This window comes from Hyperolius riggenbachi, chromosome 6 (assembly GCF_040937935.1).
Source record: "Hyperolius riggenbachi isolate aHypRig1 chromosome 6, aHypRig1.pri, whole genome shotgun sequence".
NCBI classification, from domain to species: domain Eukaryota; kingdom Metazoa; phylum Chordata; class Amphibia; order Anura; family Hyperoliidae; genus Hyperolius; species Hyperolius riggenbachi.
This window is the reverse complement of record NC_090651.1, coordinates 367,538,904-367,566,336: the sequence shown is the minus strand read 5'-3', so window position 1 is coordinate 367,566,336 and position 27,433 is coordinate 367,538,904. Positions and strand designations below refer to the sequence as shown.

General features: G+C 47.7%; 1 protein-coding gene across 7 annotated transcripts in view; it reads left to right on the top strand.

The window, feature by feature from the left end:
• Positions 1–21,804, top strand: part of ARHGAP33 (Rho GTPase activating protein 33) — a 174,897-nt gene extending 153,093 nt beyond the window's left edge. For all 7 annotated transcript variants that reach the window (XM_068241858.1, XM_068241852.1, XM_068241857.1 and 4 more), the window contains 6 exons: positions 9,635–9,812; positions 11,549–11,673; positions 12,154–12,222; positions 12,334–12,876; positions 14,311–14,678; positions 20,265–21,804. In XM_068241858.1, coding sequence (XP_068097959.1) covers positions 9,635–9,812; positions 11,549–11,673; positions 12,154–12,222; positions 12,334–12,876; positions 14,311–14,678; positions 20,265–21,299 — 2,318 coding nt within the window. In that variant the 3' untranslated portion in view covers positions 21,300–21,804. The remainder of the gene's footprint in view (positions 1–9,634; positions 9,813–11,548; positions 11,674–12,153; positions 12,223–12,333; positions 12,877–14,310; positions 14,679–20,264) is intronic.
• The last annotated feature ends 5,629 nt before the right edge of the window (positions 21,805–27,433 follow it).

The window sequence follows — 27,433 nt, the reverse complement described above, 5'->3', positions numbered from 1 at the left end:
GGTGTGGGGGAATCACAGATGTCATTATGCGTGTGTTTAATAGGAAAATGTTTGGTGTTTGTAACTGATACTAGTAGAATTTATAATAAACATGTCATTGTTCTATTCTTTATTTTATTCTTGTCACATGGCAAAAGTTCTCAAATGGGAGAACAGAGGACAGTCACAGCCAATCAGGTTACGGGAAATTTCCATATGTTAGCGACAGAGAGGAGGGTCCTTGTTCTCTTGGGAGGCGGGGCTTGTTCCGTCATTTGACGTAATAAGATGGCACAGACGCCATCATGATACAGTAAAAGAATGAATGAGACACTCTTTCTAAGCTCAAGCCAAAATATCACGTTTTTACAAGGGCGTTGTGTTATTTCTGTTATTATGCCAAGTCGTAATCCACAGTCTATGGTTTCCAGTCAGACAAAACGTAACAGACTTACAGCCCTTTTCCACTATGAAACGCAATCGTAATTCCAATCGCGCTACAGTGTGATCGCGATTCCAACCAATTTCCACTGATGCGATATACTCAATATAGAAGCTCAATGGCATCCAAAACGCAGCAGGATGACAATAGCGATCGGGACAAAATTGAAACAAAATCGGATCGCACTCATAGAAATGGCCAATGCTGTTTCCAAATAGTTTTACTGTACCCTGTGTTGTGCGATCCGTTAGCGATTGGAATCAGATCGCAAAACGCAGGGTAGTGGAAATGGGCCCTTACCGGGTGGTGCGATGCTGCACGCCGTTATATCGCAACGCAACTTCTGCACTGCGAATGATGCATTGCAATACGGCATGCCAGGTTACAGCGCGACCATTATGCAGCAACACCTACAAATTCTCTCTCACGGGCTGTAAGTAGTTACACTATTGTGCAGAAGTTTTAGGAAGATGTGAAAGAATGCTGTGAACTAAGAATGCCTTCACAAATAGAAGTGTTAATTCTTTTTTTTTTTTTTTTTTTTTTTAAATCAATTAACAATGCATAGTTAATGAACATAAGAGGAATCTAAATCCACCGCTTGCCTTTCAAAACAGCATCAGTTGTTCACGCTTACACGCAGTTTTTGAAGGAACTCTGCAGCAAGGTTGACCCAAACCTCTAGGAGATGTCCTGTGGATGTAGGCCTCCTCAGAACTTCCTGTCTCTTCACGTGATCCCAGATGGCGCCGAGATTAGGACAACGTGTGGCGAACCAGGTTACTTTGGCGCACAGCGCTCAGCGCCAAAGCAGGGCGCCGCTGTCTCAGCACTAGTGCTATGATGCGGCCCCGTGCAAGAGTAATTCAGGGCTCCGGGCGGTGATCGCAAGACCCAGAATTACATCTTCCTTTAGAGTTGCTACAACTCGGAGGGGGAGTGGTATTTTACGCCGGCGGGGAGTTTAGTGGCAGCAGGGAGAGCCATCATTCCACTCACCCTTCGCCCCACTCACCGGTGGCCGTACAATACGTACGCCTGTGTGGGCCATACCATCACGTCCAGATCAGGGTACTGTGTAGACGATACCACCATGTCCAGGACATACTTTAGGCCCATTTCCTCCATGTGAAGTGCAGTGGCATGCAGATAATTTTTTTCTTTTTTACCCGGATGCCACAAGAGGGCACCATCGGGAGCCAGCAGGTTCTCCACAGCGCGGCCAATGCAGGGCATTGGGAAAACTGACTTGTCGTCTGAAAAAATGAGGCAGGCTCACTGAATTATTTTCCTCACACACTAGACTGCATCTAGTGAAAACAGCCACTTTCTTTTCGGTGGGCCTTCAGTTCCTCTCAGATGTTTGTGTGTCAAAAAGTGTGTGGCCCCGGACAAAGTGGAAATGGGGCCTTATTCTTCTTTACAAGTAAAAGATAACGCTTAATGATATTGGCTGTATGTTTCGGGTGGGTCTCCTGCTGCAGAATAAACTTGGTGCCAGTTAAGGAGGTCTACCTGATGATATTGCATGACGGAAAAGTATCTGCATGTATTAATCAACATTGAGGGCACCGATAATCCTGCTCAAATCTCCAACTTCATTTGCAAAAAATACAGCCTCAAACTTGCAAGGAACCTCCACCGTGCTTCACTGTTGGCTACAGATACTCTTTATTGCACCACTTTCCAGCTGTTCGTAAAACAAAACTGCCTTCTGCTACAGCCAAATAGTTCAGATTTTGACTCCTAAGTTCAGAGCACATGCTGCCATTTTCTGCACCTCGGTTCTTGTGCAGAGTTAAGTCACTTGGCCCTTGTATCCTCGGACAGCTGGATAGCCTCCTGGTTACGGGTGTTGCCTTGCATGTAGGGTTTAAATCCCGGTACGAGGCATTAGGATAAGGCTCCCTAATGCTGCTGGTCGTTGTGGAGAGGGCCCTAAGTGGCTGCAACAGTGAAGCGCTTTGAGTCTGTCAGGAGAAAAGCGGGTTATAAATGTTGTGTGTCTTGTCAATCTGTGTTGGAGGTATGGCTTTCTGGCCGCAGTTCTTGTATTATTATTATTATTTTGTATTTATATAGCGCTGACCTCTTCTGCTGCGCTGTACAGAGTATATTGTCATGTCACTTACTGTCCCTTAGAGTGGCTCACAATGTAATACCTACCATAGTCCTATGTCTGTGTATGTATCGTGTAGTCAGTGTATGTATCACAGTCTAGGGCCAACTTAGGGGGAAGCCAATTAACTTATCTGTCTGTTTTGGGGATGTGGGAGGAAACTGGAGTGCCCGGAGGAAACCCACACGGACACAGGGAGAACATACAAACTCCTTGCAGATAGTGCTCTGGCTGGGATTTGAACCGGGGACCCAGCGCTGCAAGGCGAGACCGCTAACCACTACGCCACCGTGCTGCCCGTGAAGAACACTTCTGGCCACACCGGTACCTGTGTTTTTGCCAGTTCTGAACGGCTGGCTCTACTGGACCTCTTCCGCTTTAGAAGGGATGAAAGTCCGATGTTTGTTTCATTTGTTGCCAAGTTTCTTACGCTGACCATGGTGATCAGGTCCTTGTTGCTTCTTTCTTTCTGCTTTTCCTAAGGACCATGAGCAATGCATCTTGAATCCAGAGTGTTATGTTCCTCATCTTGTTTTAATCCTCCTGCACAGCTGTTTTTGTTTTAAAGCACACCTAAAGTGAGAGTAATATGAGAGCTGCCATATTTATTCCCTTTTATACAATGCAGATTGCCTGGCAGTTCTGCCGATCCTCTACCCTTAGCTATAGACCTTAGACAAACATGAAGCAGATCAGGTGTTTCTGACTGAAGTGTGACTGCATTAGCTGCATGCTTGCTTCAGGTGTGTGATTCAGACACTACTGCCGCCAAAGAGATCAGCAGGACCGCCAGGCAACTGGTATTGTAATATGGCAGCCTCTGCATCACTCGCAGTTCAGGTGCTCTTTAACCACCTGAGCGGTCTGGACGAGCTCAGCTCGTCCAACACCGCCGGAGGTCGCCGCTCAGGCCCTGCTGGGCCGATTTTCATCAAATAAAAAGCAGCACACGCAGCCGGCACTTTGCCAGCCGCGTGTGCTGCCTGATCGCCGCCGCTCTGCGGCGATCCGCCGCGAGCAGCGGCGAAAGAGGGTCCCCCCAGCCGCCTGAGCCCAGCGTAGCCGGAACAAAAAGTTCCGGCCAGCGCTAAGGGCTGGATCGGAGGCGGCTGACGTCAGGACGTCGGCTGACGTCGATGACGTCACTCCGCTCGTCGCTATGGCGACGATATAAGCAAAACAAGGAAGGCCGCTCATTGCGGCCTTCCTTGTTTATTCTGGGCGCCGGAGGCGATCGGAAGATCGCCTCCGGAGCGCCCTCTAGTGGGCTTTCATGCAGCCAACTTTCAGTTGGCTGCATGAAATAGTTTTTTTTTTATTTAAAAAAAACCCTCCCGCAGCCACCCTGGCGATTTAATCAGAACGCCAGGGTGGTTAATGACTGTATATCAACCCACATATGAAATTGATGACCGTTAGCACCTGTTTGGTATAACTGGTTCATCGTACATGTTACTATAATCCTTCAAATCCCTGAATTTGTACTGGTGTGTGTAACGATTGTGGGATATCTCCGTGTTCAGCGCACAAAGATGTGCGCTGACACTGCGGAGGTCCTCCACAAGCGTGTCAAGATACTAGAACCCAGCTTTTGGCGCAAGCAGCAGTTGAGGGAAATTCCTGTCGGCAGATGGCGCTGGGGAGTGCAGAGGAACCAATCCTCTGTACCTCCACAAATGCCAGACAGGAATTGTACGAAGCGCAGAACGCAATCGCAAGAGAAGCGATTGCGAATATGAACAATCAAAGGGACAGGTTGTATGTGTGTGCGCCAATCTAGTCGCCACCCCGCACACACAACAGCAGGTGCGAAACAGAAACGCAACCGCCAAGAACGGCGATTGCCAGAAGTGACACAAGGCAGATCAGAACAGAATACGAGGATAGCAAAGGCACAGCAAATCATACAATGAGAAGATACGGAAAATAATAAACGCTAGCTAACCGCGAACACCGCACTCATTCGCAAACAGTGCACGCGGTTATGCGCGGTCTCCACGTGATAAGCACAATAGAGACAAGCACGCCTAACTAACCATCAACAGACAAACACGAAACAAAGAACGTGAACGCTTGCTTAACGGTTACCTCATCGAGCCTACAGCAAGCGCCTGTATCAGACAAGACAGACAAACGAGAAACAGGAACTAGGCAGAAAGGATCCACCGCTCTTCCGCCAGAGCAAGTGTGATCCAAGCAGGAACACAGATCAGAAAGATCCACAGCCGCTAACGCTAGCGGCTAGTGCGATCTAGACAAGACAGATCAGATGAGGTAGCTGGTAGCAACCGCTGCTCCAGCTTACACCCCAGGAACTAGATCAGAAGGATCCACAGCCGCTACCGCTAGAGGCTAGTGCGATCCAAACAAGACAGAGCGATTCGCTATCAACCGCCGCTGGTGACAGCGCAATCGCGACAGACGAGACAGGACAGAATAGGCAGTACAAATTATACACAAACTGACTGCACTAACTAGGAATGCAAGGAGCACTCCCCAAGAATTAACTATACTAAGATAGCAGTGGCTGACACTCCAGGTGAGTCCAGCAGGAACAAACCTCTATGAGCAGCGAAGCATTGTGGGACACACATAGTACTTATAGTACACGCCTCCAATGAATGTGGCCAGGCAATTTGCATGCTAACGTATGCAAATTCCTCAGCAAGCACAAGCTGCAAAACTGACAGAAGGTCTTCTTTCCAGAGTCCTGCAGCATGCAGACCTGAACAATGCGCAGGCAGCTGGGCGGATCTTTACAGTGTGCCTATAAGAATTAATGTTTTGTAAACAAACTTAGAACTTTTGCTCACTATTTCTTAATATGCGATACTTGTTTAGTAATCCTGAAGCAAACTATAATATTGCTAACAAATGTTTCTACTCTAATATAGCCATCTTTAATGTTTACCCCTCCCCCACTGCAGCTTAAAGGTACAGTAACCTCCCCATGAAAATTATCTGCTTATGTTGTTGCTAGCGCTGGGCTATGTATAAAACTTGCACGCCGTCCTTTTTATCCTTTCTATAGCTTGAGTAAATGTGGGGATATTCTCTTCCTCTGTACTGATGCTGCATCTGGCCACACCCACTGTGACAGCCTTCCCTCTGTGACGTCATTACTGGTGGAATCAGCCACTTCCATCATGGCATGCCATGCCTCCACAGACATATCCACGCCTCCACAGACATATCCACGCCTCCACAGACATATCCGCCCCTCCACAGACATATCCGCCCCTCCACAGACATATCCACGCCTCCACAGACATATCCACGCCTCCACAGACATATCCACGCCTCCACAGACATATCCACGCCTCCACAGACATATCCACGCCTCCACAGACATATCCACGCCTCCACAGACATATCCACGCCTCCACAGACACATCCACGCCTCCTCCATAGACTTATCCACGCCTCCACAGACATATCCACGCCTCCACAGACATATCCACGCCTCCACAGACATATCCACCCCTCCACAGACATATCCACGCCTCCACAGACATATCCACGCCTCCACAGACATATCCACGCCACCACAGACATATCCACGCCTCCACAGACATATCCACGCCTCCACAGACACATCCACGCCTCCTCCATAGACTTATCCACGCCTCCACAGACATATCCACGCCTCCTCCACAGACATATCCACGCCTCCATAGACATATCCACGCCTCCACAGACATATCCACGCCTCCTCCACAGACATATCCACGCCTCCATAGACATATCCACGCCTCCTCCACAGACTTATCTACGCCTCCACAGACTTATCTACGCCTCCACAGACTTATCTACGCCTCCACAGACATATCCACCCCTCCATAGACATATCCACCCCTCCATAGACATATCCACCTCTCCACAGACATATCCACCCCTCCACAGACATATCCACCCCTCCACAGACATATCCACTCCTCCTCCACAGACATATCCACGCCTCCATAGACATATCCACGCCTCCACAGACATATCCACGCCTCCACAGACTTATCTACGCCTCCACAGACATATCCACCCCTCCATAGACATATCCACCCCTCCACAGACATATCCACCCCTCCACAGACATATCCACGCCTCCTTCACTGACATATCCACGCCTCCACAGACATATCCACACCTCCACAGACATATCCACGCCTCCATAGACATATCCACCCCTCCACAGACATATCCACGCCTCCACAGACATATCCACGCCTCCACAGACATATCCACGCCTCCTCCACAGACATATCCACGCCTCCACAGACATATCTACGCCTCCACAGACATATCCACGCCTCCACAGACATATCCACGCCTCCACAGACATATCCACGCCTCCTCCACAGACATATCTACGCCTCCACATCTACGCCTCCACAGACATATCTATGCCTCCACAGACATATCTACGCCTCCTCCATAGACCTATCGACTTAAGTTTTCTGAGCTTTCTGCGCTATGACGACAATCATGTAAAGGGACTAGGCAACCCCTAAAGGGAGGAGTCGGCAAATAAACAGAATGTCTGTGCTTTGCTTTTGCTATATTCTTATATTATATCAGTCGGTCAGTCCTCCCAAAAGTGATATTTCAATCAGGACGTTAACCAAACTTGAAACACCGATGACCTTTTATTGGAAATTGTTTACGCTGCATTTTGAAATGCTGAGATGTATGAGTTTCCTTCCCCCTCCTGGCTGACCTGATGCACAGCTACTGAAGCAAGGCGGAGCACCGCACCTCCAGATTCACCTGTCAGTGACAGTTTTCTCGGCTCCTTACATACCATGCTCAAGAGTCCTCTGAGTTTCTTTAACGAGGACCTGTAGTGAAAATAACATAATGAATAAAATTGCTTATTTTTTTTACAATATCTATATGCATTCTACTTACTATATGTCACTACAGGGCCTCTTTAAAGAGAACCAGAGATGAAGCACCCTCTTGTATCTTACCTTATAAATCAGTGGGAACATGACAGTAAACACCTAATCTGCTCTTTGTTTCATTGTTCTCTGTTTAATCTGACTGTTACACCTCTGATAAGAATCCCCGACTGAGCACTCAGTCTGGCTTTGCTATGGAAAGATTATAGCTGAGTCTGTCTTCTCTGGTGTCTTTTCAAGCCCAAGCCTGCCCCCTTGTGGCTCTGCTATAATGACTCAGCTATAATTATTCCCTGCAAAGCCAGACTGAATGCTCAGTCCGGGATTCTTATCACAGCTGTTAACAGACAATTTTAGCAGTGAGGATGAAACAGAGAGCAGGGTAGGTGTTTTCTCTAATGTTCCCACTGATATATATGGTAAAATACACAAGGGTGCTTCGTCTCTGGTTCCCTTTAAGTGGCAGCACTAAAAGGAAGAGGGAATCCCGGAGCACTATAGAGGTCACAAGACACTCCTACCAGAAGGGATTTTTTAAACTTTTTTTTTTTTACAGTGCTTTAAAGAGACACTGAAGCGAGACTAAATCTCGCTTCAGCTCTCATATATAGCAGGGGCACGTGTGCACCTGCTAAAACGCCGCTATCCCGCGGCTGAACGAGGGTCCCTGACCCCCCAACCCACCCCCCACATACTTTGGTCGTAAAACTTGGTCGCAGATTAGCCGTTCCTAGAGGCAGGGCTAACGGCTGCAGCCCTGCCTCACAGCGCGTCTATCAGACGCGCATCGCCGCCTCTCCCCCGCCCCTCTCAGTGAAGGAAGACTGAGAGGGGCGGGGGAGAGGCAGAGATACGCGTCTGACAGACGCGCGGGAGGCAGGGCTGCGGCGGTTAGCCCTGCCCCAATGCGGAAGCGCTCCCCTGCATTACGGAGGGGATTTGGGGGGACAGGGACCCCCATTAAGCCGCGGGTTAGCGGCGTTTTAGCAGGGGCACGTGTGTATATGAGGTCTGAAGCGAGATCTATTCTTGCTTCAGACTCTCTTTAAAGGAGCTGTCAGCCATACTATCTCAGAAAAACAAACACATATATAAGTAGATAAATACTTGCTCTACATACATATGTATTACACTGTCCACGTTTTTATTTTAGTGATTTTTCTACAGTAAAAAAAGAGAAAATCCTTCTTCGCATTTCCCATTTTAACTGTGGCTATTTTGAAGCCAATCTTGATGTAATATCCGCCCTTAGTCACCTCTGCCTGATTTGCCCACCCTATCACTGTAGAAAGTGCATTGCCTCAGCATGAGAAATATTGGCCAATCATCAGAGAGGAACAGAGGTGTGTGGGAGGGGAAAACAGGAGTGAAAGAGGCTTCAGCCAATCAGGCTGCATTAGTTAAGTCTGAGGGGAAGTACAGAAGCAAAAAAGGACAACCCAGCATGCCCTGCAACTTTCTTTTTGTGTACCAAATAAGAGTCAGGTAAACTGGGGAATGATCATTTATCAACAAGAAAAGTAATAGTGATTTTAACTTTTGGATTACCTGATTAGCATCCTTATTACTTGTTTACCAAGTAAAAATAAAGAATTGATTTTATGCCTGACAGTTACTCTTTAACAGTGAATTGTGGACCAGTATGAATAGTATTTAGATGTCTTTTTATTTTTCTCTATAACAATTATGCAATATTTACAGTCCCTTGTTTAGGGCGATGGGGCGAGGAGAGTGAAAGAGCAAAAACTCTGGGAAACGGACAGTGTTTTTTAGGTTCAGCAGAGGTAGTGGGAGCCGTCTGGTAATGGGTGCTGCCGGAGGGCAGAGCTGAGGACTGCAGGAATCTCACCACTAGGATAGAAAATGTGTGGCGGGCGGGAGAAGCCCCTGGTAATGTGCAGCAGAGATCTCACCACTGTAGTTCCTAAGAATCGTAAGAAGCCAGGAGGGGGAACCCCTAATAATGGGTGCAGAGCTGGGAACTCGGGGCTGCAGAGGTCCTGAGAGCAGAGACATGTTTTTCACACTGAAATATGAGTTTTGGGTGGACTCCTGTTTAAATCTAAGCAATATATTATTGTGTTCTGCAAACTCCTCCCACTAACCTCTTTCTGCAGCTAACCGAAGCAGTTTTCCAGTCGACTCCTCTATCTTCTATGACCAGAAGTTTACAGGATCCCGCTGTGTTTGCCATTTCAGGTCGCTGCGGCCCCATCCGGCCCCGCTCCCTCCTGGGAGGCTGCCCCTCTGGACGTCTCGTCAGCCTGCAGGAGGCCCAGGCCAGAAGCCAGAGCCAAAGAGAAGCAGCAGAGAAGCTGGGAGCAGAGAAAACCTCACCAAACAAGCAGGAGAGGGCGCTGGAGAGCAGCGATGACAGGTACCAGGGGATCATCGCCTCCATCACAGAGACCAGCATACACTGCGGCTAGTTTACTATCAGTACAGGCACAGAGTAACAGCTTATACTGGGGGTAGCAGAGATCTGCACACACTGCGGCTAGTTTACTATCAGTACAGGCACAGAGTAACTACTTATACTGTACATACTGGGGGTAGCAGAGATCAGCATACACTGCGGCTAGTTTACTATCCGTATAGGCACAGAGTAACAGCGTATACTGTACATACTGGAGGTAGCTGAGATCAGCACACACTGCAGCTAGGTTACTATCAGTACAGGCACAGAGTAACCGCTTATACTGTACATACTGGGGGTAGCTGAGATCAGCACACACTGCAGCTAGGTTACTATCAGTACAGGCACAGAGTAACAGCTTATACTATACATACTGGGGGTAGCTGAGATCAGCACACACTGCAGCTAGTTTACTATCAGTACAGGCACAGAGTAACAGCTTATACTGTACATACTGGAGGTAGCAGAGATCAGCACACACTGCAGCTAGATTACTATTAGTACAGGCACAGAGTAACAGCTCATACTGTACATACTGGGGGTAGCTGAGATCAGCACACACTGCAGCTAGTTTACTATCAGTACAGGCACAGAGTAACTGCTTATACTGTACATACTGGAGGTAGCAGAGATCAGCACACACTGCAGTTAGTTTACTATCAATACAGACACAGTGTTACAGCCCATACTGTACATGCTGGATTTAAAATGCCTGCAACTGAAAAGGGGAATCTTGTTAAAAAATGAGAGTATACTTTATTGCATTCATGATCAGAGCTCCATTCTAAAACCTGTAAATACGCTAGCACTTTAGAGAACAACTAAACCTGGTATGGAAAGTTCTGCAATTTTTTATAAGTTTTAACTACAACTGAAGTTTTCAGATTGAAACGACCTATTGTGCTGCTGTGTTTGCCTGCAGCCATGCACCTGTTTAAGCAGTTTAAGACCTCTTCTTCCTTCCTAGTTTCCTCTTAGGTCCTTATGAGGTCTTACAGTTGCTCACCCTCCACTTCCTGTGAACTGTAAGTCCCGCCTCCTCATGTAGAAACAAAAGAATGGTAATGTGTGCAGGCAACGCATGGCGAAGATTACCCGCGTTTATACAATGTATGTAGAGAGCTACGCAAATTGTGTAACTTTCTACATGCATGCATCCCTCACGTTGTCTGTTACGCAAGCGATCAATGTAATTGGTGCTTTTATAAAGTGGGTTATGTCATTTCCATAACTCGCTATGCATATTGCATATATGCCAAAAGTCTGTGTGCGCTGTCTGCACACGTTAAGGTTAGCGGGTTTTGTGACATTTATCCATAGTTTCTCCTGTAATGCTGGGCTGCTGAGAAAAGTAGTTTGGCAAAGACAGTTCTTTCTGCTTTGCGTATCACATGATTGCACCTGATTGACCCGCCCACCAGCTAAAGCCATACTGGAGAAGAAACAAGCTGTATTGCAAGTGCATTTGGAACAACAATACCAGTATTTGTTTAAGACTTTGCTTCTAAAGACTAATATTCGCTGGTCATTGGGATTGCAGTTAGAATTTCCATTGTTGGGCTTTAATCTTGCTGGGGAAGGTGTTAAAATATGTGGTGCTATGTTATACACTGTTATTATTGAAAATAGCGACTTTTGCACAGTCATACATAAAAGTTTAGGACTCTTAACAATGCTGTCCCGTTTGGGGTTTTCAGGAAAGGTCCGCGGAGCCGGAAGAAGTCCAGCGGAGGCAGCAGCTGGAGAACCTTCTTCGCCATCGGCAAAAACTCTTCACAGCAGAAGAAGTCCCGCCTCCGAGACAACCCCACCCACCAAAGAGGTGACTGCAATATTATTGATACCTTACCTATAGTGAACGTTGATCTAACCGCTCTTCAGAACTACTAGTGTCCCCCTGAGGATTGGTGCATTGCCACTTCCCATACCCTAGTACGGACTTACGTATGCGCAGTAGCGATGCACTTGGGACTTCTCGGGGATAGTAATTGTTCCAAAGAGCTGTTCGCACTAACAGCCTTACCGGCCACTGTACTTCAAACAGTTTAGAGAGTAACACCTGATTAAATTCACACCTTCCCCTGGATAAATAGGGGGGGGGGGGGGGGGGGAATGGCAGCTCCTACAGCTATTGGAAACCAGGACAAACTTCAGAAAAAGAAAGCTGCTTGGACCCCTTAACAGATGAAAATGTATAAACCATATGCTTTCTTTGTCCATCCAATGTGTGGCCTCCGCTGTTCTGCTGTGATAGTATTCTGGTGTCGCATGTCTCTTTACATTACGCTCTGTTTTATCCTAGTTCCGGAGACGGTCACTTTGCGGTCGGCTAAAAGTGAGGAGTCTCTGTGTTCTCACACCAGCGGTACAGGTACGTCTCATCATTAGGTGCTCATTTCAGCAACAGATCATATGTTACGTAACATGTTCCCCCTTCTGGAAGCCATTTCTCTCTGTTCTTCATGGTTTTCTACTCTTCTAGGATTTCACCGGACCTCACGTCTGCGCCGCCCCCGTTCCACCAGTGATGGGCTGTCCTCTAGACTTCCTCATTGCCGCTCGGTGGAGAGCTTGGCCCAGTCTACCCCCTCCCCTCCCTGTGTGGCTTCTCCTCCGCCCGGCTCTGCCCGTCCTCAGTCTGCATGGATCGAGGAGGACCTTGATCTCTCCCCACCGCTCCCTGACACTGATGGACTTGGCTTTGACCCGTTGTCCTTCCGACTTTCCTTCTCTGATCATGAAGAGGTGAAATCTCCAACGATGGTCAAGGCAGAGATCTCTGGTCCATCTCAGTCCCTTCCTAGCCGGATGAGCCTTTCCCCTCCTGGCGGCTGCTCCCCTTCCCCTTCCCACAGCCCCCCTGAGCGCTTGGTGACTACAGCGGAGAGCCAAGGACCTCGAAGCCTGTCCCCTCCTCCACAAATGTTGTCCTTACTCCTCCAATCGTGTCAACTCCGCCTAAATGACAACTGCCTCCGTGAAGTGAAGGGGAAGATCTCAGGGGTCCAGAATCAAGACCAAACTGGTAAGTGAACAAATTCTACTGAGAAGTAGTTGGTGATGGCAAAAACGTATGAAACCGGCTAGAAACAATTGATTTATTGCCACATAAATATGCGCAGAAGCATTTGATCAATGTCAAACCGCTGGCTTGATTTTTAAGCACCTCATAGCCTTAAAGGTTTGACACCCTAAAGAAAAAAAATACAGCAAACAAAAACGGGAGTCCAGATAGCGTAGTATATTACCAATAGTTGAGAGACAAAGGCAGGTTGCAGGGGGGGAGGGCAACCACTAACCACTTCAGGCAGGTGGAAACCGTTAACCCGACTCCACTCTGGGTGGCCCAACTGGACCTGGGTGTGGTCGCTCTCCTTGATAGAAAAATCTGGCTTTCATAATGGCTCCCACCATGTGAGGCCAGAATGGACCCCTCCAACAGCCGTATGTGGGGGGTATATGTAAGCACAATAGGAGGTGCCCGGGTGTAGATAAAAGTAGTAGAGTTAAAACCAACAATAAAAGCGAAAAAAGTGAGGTGACTTGCCTCAATGGCGACAGTCTCATAAGACAAACATAAACTATTTTTGTCTTCTGAGACTGACGTAATTGAGATCAGCCACCTCACTTTTTTTATTTTATTGTTGGTTTTAACTCTGTTTTATCTACACCTGGGCACCTCCTTACCCCTATTGCACCTCACAGGCTGCCCATGGTCAAAGATAGCCAATAACACGTCAGTATTCCTGGCTTGCTTGAAACTGGACTAATCAAAATGATCAGAAGGTGGATTTGATTGACCTGGTTCCAAGCTGTTATGGTTTGCATCAAGGCCGGTTATACACCTAAAATGTGCAATGCCCCACCCCCAAAATGCCTAAAATATGATCGGCTGCAGAGCGCACTGACAGGGTCATTTGCATACTGCCGCACACGCCCCTCACCAAGTGATGTACTCCCTGCTAGAAAGGTAGTACTTCACTGAAATTCCTAGGTTTCCCTGTCATGTTCCCGTTTGTTCCGCGCATGCGCCGCACTGCTGCCTCTAACATACTTAACATTTCTGCATTGTCCATTGACTTGCATTACAATGGCATGGAATCAGAATCCATTTTATTTGGCCAAATAAGTTTTCAAGGAATTTGACTTGGTAGTTGCTTAACACACAGAAACTACTGCCTGTGAGAAAAAGCTGTTCTTGTGCCTGAATGTTTTTGTTGCAACTGACCAGTATCTTACACCTGAAGGCATAAGTTGGAAAAAAAATTACAAAGAATTAAATAGGCAAAAACGTTTTTTTATCTCGTTATTTGTAAAAAGAAAATATATCTAATTGGGATAGAATAGACCAATTATACAAAAGAAAAGGAGCTTGTAGTAGGCTATAAATACGAATAAAACTCTAATAATGCCATTATTCCAATAATTATCCTTCTGGTTTTTGTTTCTTTTATCTCAGGCGTGACTCTGTCTCCTCAGAAGAATGCGCTTCCACCATCCTTGTCCTCAGTTCGGCAGCTGCCTCCTCCTCCACCCCCCAAGGACCCCGCCCGCCTCATGGCCCTGAAGCTAGCCGAGAGCGCTCAGCGGGCCCTCCAGTCTTCTATGTCCACTGGCACAGTCCCGGCAAAGTCTTCAGCTCCGCAATCTGCGCCGCCGCACCCTTCCACGTCTGTTTTCCGTCGTTCCTTGTCCATGGAGTGCAGCGAGAGCATGGCTCCAAAAGAAGGTCCACTGTACTCTGACCTGCGCCCTTCTCTGATCAGCCCAGGTGAAAGAGGCACCACCCAACAGCGAGCACAGAGACCCAACGTACACAGCACACTGGTGAGAGCAAAACTAGAAGAAGGCATTCCTATTGGCGTGAATTTGGCCATCTTGAGTATTTCAGGTGGTGGTGTGATGCTTGGAGGGCCTTCCAGTTAGTACATTCCTACAAACCTGGTTCCTGTAGTTACATTCAGGGGCGGACCTACCATGAAGCCATCTAAATCATGTGATTCAGGTGGCAAAACCTAGGTGTTTAGACAGTTTGGGCCACCTGGCATCTGCCTCCTCTTCGTTCTCCTGCCCACCTTCCTGGCACACACATCTCCAAATCCCCATCATTCGACCGGTGGCACATGCCTCCCTTCCCTATTATTATTATTTTTTTTTTATTTATATAGTGCCAACATATTCCGCAGCGCTTTACAAAGCACAATAAGACGACAAGGGGAACATAGATACACTAACAAAATGTACAACAGAGTTTCAAGCAGCACAAATATTGTGACAAAAACAGTAAACAATAGGAGGAGGACCCTGCCCTTGCGAGCTTACAATCTAGTGGGTAGTGGGGGACACATTAGGTAAGGGGGTGGAGGATGGATGAGGCAGTGACCCTTTGCCTCTAATTACATTGTGTCAAATAAGTAAATAAGGGCTATAGAATAAGTAAATAAGGGCTATAGAATGTTATAAGCTTGTCTGAAAAGGTGTGTTTTAAGAGTGCGTTTGATGATGTCCAGGTTTGGAGCATGACGTACAGGCTGTGGAAGAGAGTTCCAGATAAGAGATGATGCCCGTGTAAAGTCTTGAATGTGAGCATGAGAGGAGGTGATCAGCTTAGAGGCCAGGAGATTTTCTTGGGAGGAGCGGAGGTTGCGGGAGGGACAATATCCCTATGACCGCTTTGACAGAGGGGAACCTTTGGCAAGCAACCAATCAGAATGGGATGCTGGCACCAGGTCCGGCCAATCACAGCCGCCCGCTGCTCCTTTTGCTAACTGGTGCCGATGGTCTCGCGGGCGCATCCTCCAAAGTTTGCTTCAGGCAGCAGAAAGACCTGGCCCTGGTTACATTTAACAATTCAGACTGGCTGCCTAAACAGTTGGTCAGTGTTTGATCCAAGGTTTGATTTACAAGTCTGTCACCTGACTTGTAAAATTGGCCTCTAGGAAGTCCACCATGATGTTCCATTTATATCTCCAGCATTCCTTAGATTAGCACGGGAATGGAGGGATTGGTTGCAGTCGCAGCATCTACACAACATTTCCCAGAGGTAAGGGAGACGGATGTTTTGGCTGACCACAAAATTAACCCATTAGCAGCTTCAATAGAGTTATGTTGTTTGAGATAAGTGCTCTGCTTTTGCCCTTCGTCGGCAGAACGCGTTGTGCTGTAAATTCTTGGAATGCTTTGATTTCTCTCTACTAGCATAAAATATAGACACTGTAAAGAAAAACTGCTGCGCTCTCCAGACCTGCAATATAATAAAAGCTCCACATAGGCTAATATTGTCCAGTTTATGCAACTCCTCCACACCACCAGTGGCTTGTGCTTTCCAGGTGACACTCTCTTTAATACACCCGCATCCCCTATCTCTAAATGCTCACCAGATATGAGCCACCCCAGCTCTCAGGTGGATCTTAAGCAGTAATTAATAGGCAGCTCTCTTCACTCTGTAGGGGGAAGAGAGGAACTCCACATAGGGTAATACAGTTTAGATATCAACACCGCTTGTGCATCACTCCCATCAAACTCCAAAGTGTCAACCAAGTGAATGTGTCACTCCACAACTGCAAGCCACACTTCTCACCAGATTCAGCCCACCTCTAGATTCAGGTGGAGACTGTGTTTAAGTTACTTTCAATCAGGCCACGAACGATGACTCTAAAGATCTTTCTTTTTAATCCAGTAAAAAATCTCAGTAAAAAGATTAAAAAAAATAGAAAGCCACGTAGCGTAATATTGTCATAAAAATTGCCTCTGTGCGCTCAATACATCTCACGCGTCCAGGAGGTTTATCAGCGTGTCACAAAGTATGCATGCCAATGCCCATCTGCTCAGTCCGGGGTGCCTCTCGGGAATCCGCGCCCTCGGCTATCCGCGTTTTCCCGCTCCGCTCCTCCCCTCAGAACACCGGGTAATCCGCTGTGCACCGCAATGAAGACCGGCCGGTCCACTTCCTAGTGTGCGATCGACGTCAGATGTAGCTCCGCCCATAAAATATAGAAACTAAATACATAAGTCCTATGTTATTGTCTCCCACTGCCCTCTAGTGACAAGTTACCATAAATAACCATTACAGCAGTACTAATTAGAAGCAGGAAAATGTGACAAATAAGACATTTTTAAAAATGTGCTAAAATAAATTGGCCTGGAGCTCTTGCAAGCCTGTAAATAATTTGGTTGCTAAAGGGTTAAGGACCGTTTCACATTGGTGGTTGAGCTGCGCAGCTATGAGAAGGAGCCACCGCACATCAACCACCACTCTGAACAGAATGTGGCCATGGAGGCTGGCCCTTGATGATGGTCAACCATGTGGTTCCTTCACAACAGGAATCCATTGCTTGTAACACCTAGTGGGCATTAGCTGCATGCTCAGACATTGCATTAAAGTAAAACGGAAGCGACCTGAAAAAAAGTTATAAATTTACCAATGTAGAGGGTAGGCTCTAGTCTGGACCCCATAGAGCCTTCTTGGTCCTCTCTCCATCACCTTGGTCCACCGTGGCTCTGTAGCATATGTTAAAAAGGGGCGCTGGGAAAAAAGGGCGCGGGGTTTTAAACGATAAACATGGATAACGTTTAAAAATATAATGTACTATATTTAGTTTAAATATTCGTTTTTATGAAGTTATAAATCATTAAATAATGTTCATGAAATCGGCAATTGTGAAAACGTTAATCTTCCGTTTAAAAAGTGAAATGTATAATAACGTTTAAAAAAAAATTAGTAAGTAACCCTCCCTGTACCTACCCCTAACCCCTAGACCCCCCATATTGGTGCCTAAACCTAAGACCCCCTGGTGGTGCCTAAACCTAAGACTCCCCTGGTGGTGCCTAAACCTAAGACCCCCCTGGTGGTGCCTAAACCTAAGACCCCCCTGGTGGTGCCTAAACCTAAGACCCCCCTGGTGGTGCCTAAACCTAAGACCCCCCTGGTGGTGCCTAAACCTAAGACCCCCCTGGTGGTGCCTAAACCTAAGACTCCCCTGGTGGTGCCTAAACCTAAGACCCCCCTGGTGGTGCCTAAACCTAAGACCCTCCTTAGTGATCACTGTATTGTGTGTAGAATAATGTTTTAGAAACAGTAAGGGATAAAATATATTACAATTTACGTTACGTACTGATCGCTTTATTTTGTGAATAATAATGTTTTACAAACAGTAAGGGATAACATTTAAAATAATGTTTTATTGAAATAGGAAACGTAAATCATCACAAGGAGTTATAAAACATTAAAAATCTTCGGGTGCCCTTGGAAAACGTTATTATTCTCGGGCGCCCTTTTTTCCCGTTCGGCGCCCAGTAAACGATATTTATTATGGGAGTGAATGGCGGCGCCCGATTTGTCCACTAGCCTCCTGCGCCCTTTTTTACTGTTACCGGCTCTGTATACTGGGTACGCACTTGCGCAGTACGAGACACGACTGCTTTCAAAGCCTTCTGAGGACTCCTGAAGGTGCGGAATTTCAAAGGGGGACAGCGGTGAACCAAGGGCAAGGAGAGAGAAGAGGGAAGGATAAGTGTTCCCCAACCCTGTCCTCAAGGCCCACCAACGGTGCACGTTTTGTGGAAATCCACAGAGGTAGTTAATCAGCTCTGCTGAGACAATAATTACCTCACCTGTGAATGTTTTTGGTTTTCTGCAACACATGTACGGTTGGTGGCCCTTGGGGACAGGGTTGGGGGACTCTGCTCTAAAGGATAAAGGACTGCCTGTCAGTTGTTCATGTGAATGAGGCCATCAAGTAAAGCTGTGTGCAACAGTTTATGATCTGATACTCAGGCCTTCCTTATGAATTTTGCCCTCCTCTTCCTGCCATGTAGTCAATTGTCACCATCTCTAGTCATGTGATATTGGGGATTGGCCTAGTGGGCGCTGGTCTAGTGACAGTTGGCCAATGGAAGCAGCATGATAAAGTATTATGGTAGTAAAGTCAATGAGAATCTATTAACAAAAATAAATCAGCCATATGCTTACCTAAGGAGAGGGGAGGCTCTGGGTCCTATGAGCTCCTCTCCCGCTGCCCTCGGTGTAGCAGCAGCTCCTCGGTTTGAATCCTCCACAATGGGGGACTTCGGTAGCTGAGTCCTCCTGAAGACAGGTGGCTCCATACTGCGCGAGAGAGGGTGCTTGCATGTCCGCATTATGGAGAGGCCCGTCTTCGGAGGCACTCGGGCTCCAGAAGACTTCAGAATCCTCCTTTCGGCGGCAGAGAGAGCAGCATTTGACCAAATTTGTCTGCTGTGGGGAGCCAGCGCTGGAACGGGGACCGAGAGAGGAGAGAGGCAGGCCCTATATAGGTCCCAGAGCCTTCTCTCTCCTTAGGTAAGTATCTGATTTTTTATTTTTTTTTAATATTGTTGATTCCCAGCGACTTGTAAATATTGAGCGTGGATATGCCCCTTGGGCTTGGGGATGATGTACGAAATTGCAGTAATATCACAGTGCACAGACAGCATATGGCAATATTACTGCGCTTCAAAGTAGAGGCAGAGCTTTGGGCTGTAGCTCTGCCTCCATTCTCATCAATCAGCGCAGATCGCCACCTCTCCCTTTCCCTCTCAGTGAAAGAGGAGAGGGGAGAGGCGGCGATCAGCGCTGATTGACGGGATTAGAGGCAGAGCTACAGCCCAAAGCTCTGCCTCTACTTTGAAGCGCTGCCCATATCTCCCCCCCCCCCCCAGGGATTTGGGGGGGGGTTAATAGTGATTTCAGCCGCGGGAATGCTGCGTTTTAGGTAGGGCATTGGCGCTAATCAAGTTACTTAAGTACAAACGTATTTTTTCTGGGCCCCCCCCTGCAAAAATGATAGCATGGGGTCCCCAGTGCAGGTCACGTGTTCGGGAGCCGGCAAATGGCGATAGCAGAGAGTGTTCTGAAGTGAAGCAGCGTCTGGAAGCAGGAAAAAAATTACACACGCTCCCGGATACGGTTTTTGTGAGCGAACAGGAAGGTTTTTTTCTAATTGGCAGCACTTGCAGTTGTGGAGAGAGAGGAGGAGGGGCCCCAAAGCCTCTGGTCCCCCACTGCAATGGCAGGCGTTGCAGGGGTGATTGCTATGCCCATGTTCATGCATAGTGCAAAAGGAACATCCAACAGTACAAGTACTGCTTTGATAGAACCAGTACAGCAACAAGAAACAAAAAGAGAAGCTCGTCCTGTAGAGGGCAGTGTAGAGTTGTGAAGAAGCTTACTATATCACCCCTACTGTATCCTATGGTTCATGACTGTGCAGCTGCCATTGGCGCAGCAGAGAAGGTGACCCCAGGCACTCTGGCTCAGTAATCATCTATCCAGCCCATGAGTTGAAGCAGACTTTATTTGGGTGGAGAAGCTGTATGCGATGATACAATTGTGTAGCATTGATACCGATTATGTGGGCAGTAGAAGCTTATAAAACCAACCATTTTCTCTTTCAGGCTCCTGGATCTTCCCCAGCAGACTTCAGGAAAATGGCTCCATCGGCCGCCCCGCCTTCCCGCGCCCCTCGCCTTCACACTCGCTCCGGCAGCCTTCCAGCGCCTCCGAGCGTCTTTCTGCCCCGCCCTCGCCCTCCGCCATACCGATTCCCAGAGGAAGGAGCTAGGCTGCCCCCTCACCGCTCTGCTCCACCTTGGCCAGAACCAGAAGGCCTCTACTATGAAATATTGGGCGAGCCTCCTCCTATGGCACCCCTTAACGCCTCTTATGGTTTAATCCAAGCCCCTTGGCCCTGTGTGGGTTCTCCTCCCTCTCATCCACATTCCGTGCCTCCACCGGGCCTGGGAGGCTGGTATGGAAGACCTCTTTCGCATGACCCAGAGTTTATGGGTTATCAGCGCTGGGACCGCACCCCTCCTGCTCCACACTTACGCCCCTACGTTGTGGGGCCAGGGGCCCCTTATCAGTATGTGGGCACTACGGAAAACAGGAACCAAGGACCATTTGCAGACTTGAAATCCCGTTCTCACCAACAAGGGAAACGGGAAGAGCCCATATATGTAAATCTCCCTCCTAAAATGGACGTAGGTGGGCTCTTCCAGGGCAACAGAGAGTCTGTGGACCCGAAACCCGATCTACCCCACAAACAGCGCCCAGGGCAGCCACCTGGTATCGGAAGGCACGAAAGTTTTGGAGGGACGCAGCCTACAAAGCAGCTACAGAACCCTCACCCAATACGAAGGGAGGGTTCCCTCAGCTACTTCCGCCCGCCTCCCCTCCCTCACGCAACGCTGTGGGGAACGCAGACTAAATACTCTGAAAACCGCGAGCCTCCCATCATCACTTACGAGACTACTGGGGTAGCGGGGCAAAGAATGGGCTACTTGCCCCCGCACTGTGTGCTGTCGGAGGCGGGAACCCTGTACGGGAACTTGGAACAGCAGCGGCCCCCTCACAGATCGGCCACACCCGCTGGATTTTTGGGGTCCCCCTGGACTGTGCACACAGAAGGACAGACTCGAAGTTATTGCTGAGCCCTAAAAACAAAAAATGTCCAAGTCCTATTCTTCTTCTGGTTGTCATTGTGACCTTTAACGTGTTATTCAAAATGGCGTCTTTATGCCCAGGGCGAAAAACTGGTACTCTGCCCACCCGTTGTGTTGGAGCCATGCTTTTTGGAGTGGGAGGGTCTTTGGGCACAAATTAACTTTGTCACACCCTCGCGCGCACACACACAGAAAAGAATTACAACAATGTCTTCTTTTAAATCGTGCGTCGGGTAGATGTTTTTTGAAAACAATGTCTGATGTTTTTATTATTTTTATCTGTCTTTGGCCTCCACAGAACAACGACAGGCACTACAGGGGTTAATCTGCCACCCTACGGCCCAATTTTTTTTTAGTGAATGACCCCTCCCCCCACTGTCCGATAACTGTGATTAATCTAATGATCTATGTGTAACTGAGAAATGTGTTTTATTTAAATGAGTTTCATTTTGCCCAGTGATGTCACACAAACAAAGGCTTTGTCTCATCGTCATGGTTATGATTGTCATTTTTTCTTTTACAAAGAATTGTATGTTTAATCATTTTAAAGTGAACCAGAGACAAAGCACCCTCATGTATTTTACCATGTATATCAGTGGGAACATTAGAGAAAACACCTACCCTGCTCTCTGTTTCATTCTGCACTGCTCAGCCTGCTTCTTATCAGCCCTGATAAAATCCCCGACTGAGCATGCAGTCTGGCTTTGCCAGGAATGATTATAGCCAAGTCTGTCTTCTCTGATGTCTTTTCAAGCCCAAGCCTGCCCCCTTCTGGCTCTGCAATAATGACTCGGCTATAATAATTCCTGAGCAAAGCCAGACTGAATGCTCAGTCAGGGTTTTTTTTTCAGGGCTGATAAGAAACAGGCTGAGCAGTGAAGGATGAAACCGAGAGCAAGGTAGGTGTTTTCTCTAATGTTCCCATTGATATATATATGGTAAAATACCTGAAGGTGCTTCGTCTCTGGTTCACTTTAATTTAACACTTCCTTCTGCTAAGCAGAGAGTGTGAGCGTGACCCGCTGGATTTCATTGTGTCGTCAGAATATAAATGACTCTCCCATGTCAAAAGCAGTACACTCTGCAGCCACTGTAGAATCATCAGGACATTCAGCAATACATGTACACACATAGTTGATGTGTGTTGGTGATATGGTTTGAGACATCACAATTATAGGTACACATTCATATGACAAATTACAGCAGCATGAGAAACACTAGGAGGAGGGTCCTTGCCAGCTTACAGTCTAGACCCGTGGTTCTCAACCTGGGGTATGCGGACCCCTGGGGGTACATCAGCTCTTGTCAAGGGTTCCCCCAGGGGCTGCAGACAAAATGGCGGACCTTGTCCCCCAAGTGAAAAGGCTGATGTCAGATTAAGCAGCAAACTTAAAGGGAAGGTCCGAGGAAAAAGAAAAAGGAAATCCAATTACCTCGGGCGTTCTTCAGCCCCTGGCAGCCGTTCTGTGCCCTCGCTGCAGCTCCAGTGGCTCCCGGTCCCCTTCGGTGCCCTCGCTAGGTCGGCATCATCCTCCATCTTCTTGCGTTCCACTGTGCGGATCATGGAGTCGCACTGACATCATCCGGGCTGTTTTGCGCAGGCGCAGTCGGCATTTTTCGCCAGAGGGGGACCCTGGACTACCAGCGTGGAGCGGAGCTGCGGCGTGGGCACAGAACGTCCGGCGGGCTGGAGGAAGCCCCAGGTAAGTGGATTTTTTTATTTTTAAGATCCTCGAATTCATACTTTAAAGGGATCCTAAACTTAGAGGGATAGGGATGTTTCCTTTTAAACAATACCAGTTGCCTGGCAGTCCTGGCACACCTGAACCATGCATGCAGCTAATCCAGTCTGGCTCCAGTCAGAACACCTGATCTGCATGCTTGTTGAGGGGCTGTGGCTGAAAGTATTAGAGACACAGGATCAGTAGGAGAGTCAGGCAACTGGTATTATTTTATAAGGAAAATCCATATCCTTCTCAGTTTAGGTTCCCTTTAAATTGAGTAGTAGCTGCACAGTTCATAACCCCCGGTGCACATGCTATTCCCAAATTACCAGGCGATTAAGTCGGAGTAGTCCTGATTGGTCCCAAGTGCTGTCTGCCTACTACATGTATAGTATAACTCTATAGGACCCAGAGCCTTCCCTCTCCTTAGGAAACTATCTGGTTTATTCATTTTTTAATATTCGTTCCCATTTACAGTACTTGAAAGCTTAAAGAGCAACTCCAGTGAAAATAATGTAATAAAAAGAGTGCTCCATTTTCACAATAATTATGTATAAATGATTTAGTCAGTGTTTGCCCATTGTAAAATCTTTTCAATCCCTGATTTACACTCTGACATTAATGCCATGGTGACGTTTTTGCTTCTGGCAGGTGATGTCAGTGGAAGGAGATGCTGCTTGCTTTTTTGCCAGTTGGAAAAAAGCTGTAAACAGCTACTGTATTTCCCCACAATGCAATGAGGTTCACAGACAGGAAACTGTCAGGGCAATAGTCCTGATATCACACTGTGGGAGGGGTTTCATCACAATATCAGCCATACAGCGCCCCCTGATGATCCTTTTGTGAAATGGAATAGATTTCTCATGTAAAGGGGGGTATCAGCTACTGATTGGGATGAAGTTCAATTCTTGGTCACGGTTTCTCTTTAACTAAACCAATCATTGTACAGGGCAAGTTCTCCAAGCAACCCTGTCCATTAATGCAAAGTCTTTTACCTCGGGGAAGGGGGGGAACACATTATACTGGGGGGCAGGTAGCAGAGGCGTAGCAATAGTCCCTGTGAACCCTGCAACCACTGGGGGGCCCGGGCACTGTGGGGACCCCCTCTCCTCCCCCCTCTCCTTGCCCACATGTAGAATAGCGCAGGGACCAGGATAACATCTGCTCCAGTGCTGCTGATCTCCATGTATCACAGCTGCACACTCAGCTGCCGTTCCCTGGCTTCCGATCACATGACCGATGCGAGTCACATGATCGGGAACCGGCAAATGGCAGCCGAGATGCATGGAGAAGACCAGCAGCACTGGAGCAGATGTTACTCTAGTCTCTGCGCTATTCTGCTTGTGTGTAGGGGCGGGGGGTACAGCAGGGACAAGCTTGGATTCTGGGGGCACCATGCTAATGGGAGGGCCCTCATGGGCTGTTGTTATGCTTTTGCTATGCCTCTGGCAGGTAGGCAGGGTGGCTCCACAGATGTTTTAATAGATTTCATGGTTACATCAAGATATATATATATATATATATATATATATATACATACTGTACAGCGCTGCGTAATATGTCGGCGCTATATAAATACTAAATAATAATAAACAAAATAATAATAATCTACTGGACATTTATGAGCAGATGTGTGGCAGCAGCAATAGATCTGATCAGAGATGGATCCATCTGACGCTCGTATCTGATGGTCGAATCTGCTGCAAATCTATGTGTATGGCCACCTTAAACGTGCTCATACACTTATAGATTTGCAGCAGATTCGACCATCAGATAGATTTCTGGCAGATGCCTGTCAGGTTGAATCTGACAGGAATCGATCTGATGTGTGCCACACACTAGGAACAGATTTCCAATAGATTTCAGAATTAAATCTATTGAAAATAGATCTAAATGCCTTATTGGACCATTAGATCCAATGCAACTCCAGGGGCCATCGATCTTCTGCCAGCCTTGACCTAGATTTTCCATCCAGTCAGATCAAATTGATTGAAATCATCCACAAATCGATCGATCGGCTGATTTGATAGAATCGATTTCCGATTGATGACTGAAATCGACCAGTGTGTGTATGGGCCCCTTTATAGTGTTGTCTGTCTATTGCTAGTGTTGTTTATCACATGGGAGTCCTATCTGTGTGACCCTCCCCCACCCGGTAGTTTCACCTGAGCTATTGGTGGCATTTAGGGAATGTCACCGGACTCCATTCCTGTGACATTCTCTGTAGCGAGATATGCCGTATCCACACGTCGCTCTCTTCGCTGTCACCCTCTCCGCCAATCACAGCGAACCGATAAACTCACAGCGCAACTTCTGTCTCCGCCTCTTGCTTTATAACAAACACAAGTAGCAAGTTTTGTTGTAAGAAATAAAGAAAGACACAGTTATTTTGCCGGAGTACAAATACTTACAAGTTACAGTATGCCTGTAAAAGGCTTCATAACTGAGGCATTAATAAAGGTCCACGTATGCAAAATAAGATATTTTTAGAGGTTTCAATAAACTTCCTTAAGGCCTCGGACACACTAGAGCACTTTTTTGAGCGATTTTGGAGTTTTGAGGATTGCAAGCACTTTTAAAAAGGCTTTGTTAATGAAAGTGTATAGAGGTGAGCCCACTAGAGCGATGGCGATTTTGAAAAATCGCAACCGCGGGACATGCAGCTTTTTTTTTTTGAGCATTTGGATTCCAATACATAGCATATGAGTTAGCTTAAAGGAGTACTGAAGGGGGGAAAAAAAAGCTGAACTTACCCGGGGCTTGTAATGGTCCCCCGCAGACGTCCTGTGCCCGCGCAGCCACTCACCGATGCTCCAGTCCCCGCCTCCAGTTCACCTCTGGAATTTGTGACTGTAAAGTCGCGAAATCACTGTGCCTGTGCGGCCATGCCCTTTCTCCCACTGACGTCACCGGGAGTGTACTGCGCAGGCGCAGACCGTACTGGACCTGCGCAGTATGCTCCCCGTGACATCAGTGAGGACACGGGCACGCAGGCGCAGTGCATTTCAGACTTTAAAGTCGCAAATTCTGTAAGTGAACCAGTGGCGGGGACTGGAGCATCGGTGAGTGGCTGCGCGGGCACAGGATGTCTGTGGGGGACCATCAGAAGCCCCGGGTAAGTTCCACTCTTTTTCACCCAACAGTATTTCTGTAATCGGCGTAAAACGCTACCAAAATGCTTTCACAAAGCGCTGGCGGTAACGATTTGTAGATTTCTAGTGCGTCCCAGCCCTCAGAGGAGATGTTTCACCACTTATCAATAAAATACCTTTTCAGCTACCAGTGGGCGAGACTGGTAATTATGGGGCATACACTCGCACATGGTTATTTTAGCGTTCCATAAAAGTTAATTACATATGGCACACTGTACATAGCAGCGGAAGCTGTGGGATTTATCAGCGTGTGTGGGAGGGATTAGTGTTAGGCATAGGTAGGTGTAGTTAGCGTTGGGCATATAGGTAAGGGAAAGTGAATATGAGAGTTGGGTTACGATTGCTAGGGCCGGCCTACCAATCACAAAACTTTATTGCCATCCCCAGGATTTCAACCACACACTGGGTCATTTAACGATATTGACAAATGAGCACCAGTGCAGGAACAACAGGAAAAAAAGAAAGTCAGAGAACACACCATACTCACGGGCTACAATTGTCGCTACAACCACGTGGCGCGCGCGTGTTGCGGCGACAGGTCGCCCGTGAGTATGAGGCGTGCACCCCGAACCGTCGCTCGTCGCTGCTGTCGCCAGGCGATTGGCGGCGGTCAACTTCGCCGCAACTGTCGCTAGTCCGCGTGTGTATGTGGACTAACGACAGCAACATAATAGACAATCCACGGCGCTTCCGGCGAGGGGGAGGAACGTCGGCGACAGCTTCCGTCGCTTCAGTAATCCCTCTTCCGTGTGTGTATGCGGAGGGATCTGGCGAGGAGCTGTCGCCGAACCTGTCGCGCACACTCTACCGTGTGCTAGTGACAGGACAAAAAGTAGCCCGTGAGTATGGGCCATTATTCTAGTATCGGTTGCCAGAGAGCTCCTCCCCAGTATAGATGCGTACATTTGAAATCGGCGCCGGTAGACTTGGGCGCAGGATACAGCGTTATATAGCTGATCCTGCTTCTGCACAAGTCCGGGCCGATTTAATTACTATTCCCCCTCCAGGCCGACATGGATAGTGGGGGAATGAAATAATTCGGCTTCCAGCGATTGCTGGAGGCCGAATTATTATGTTTTTAAGCAACTTCGGCTCTGTCTTCTGACGGAGCCGACGTTACTCACTGAGCGCTTCAATAGGAATGATTCCTATTGAAGTCTTTGAAGGCGCCGGCTGCGCCCAAATCTAGCAGCTCTGAAAAGCACTGCTCCGGTATAGATAGCCGGAGGAGACCCCAGTACTAGGG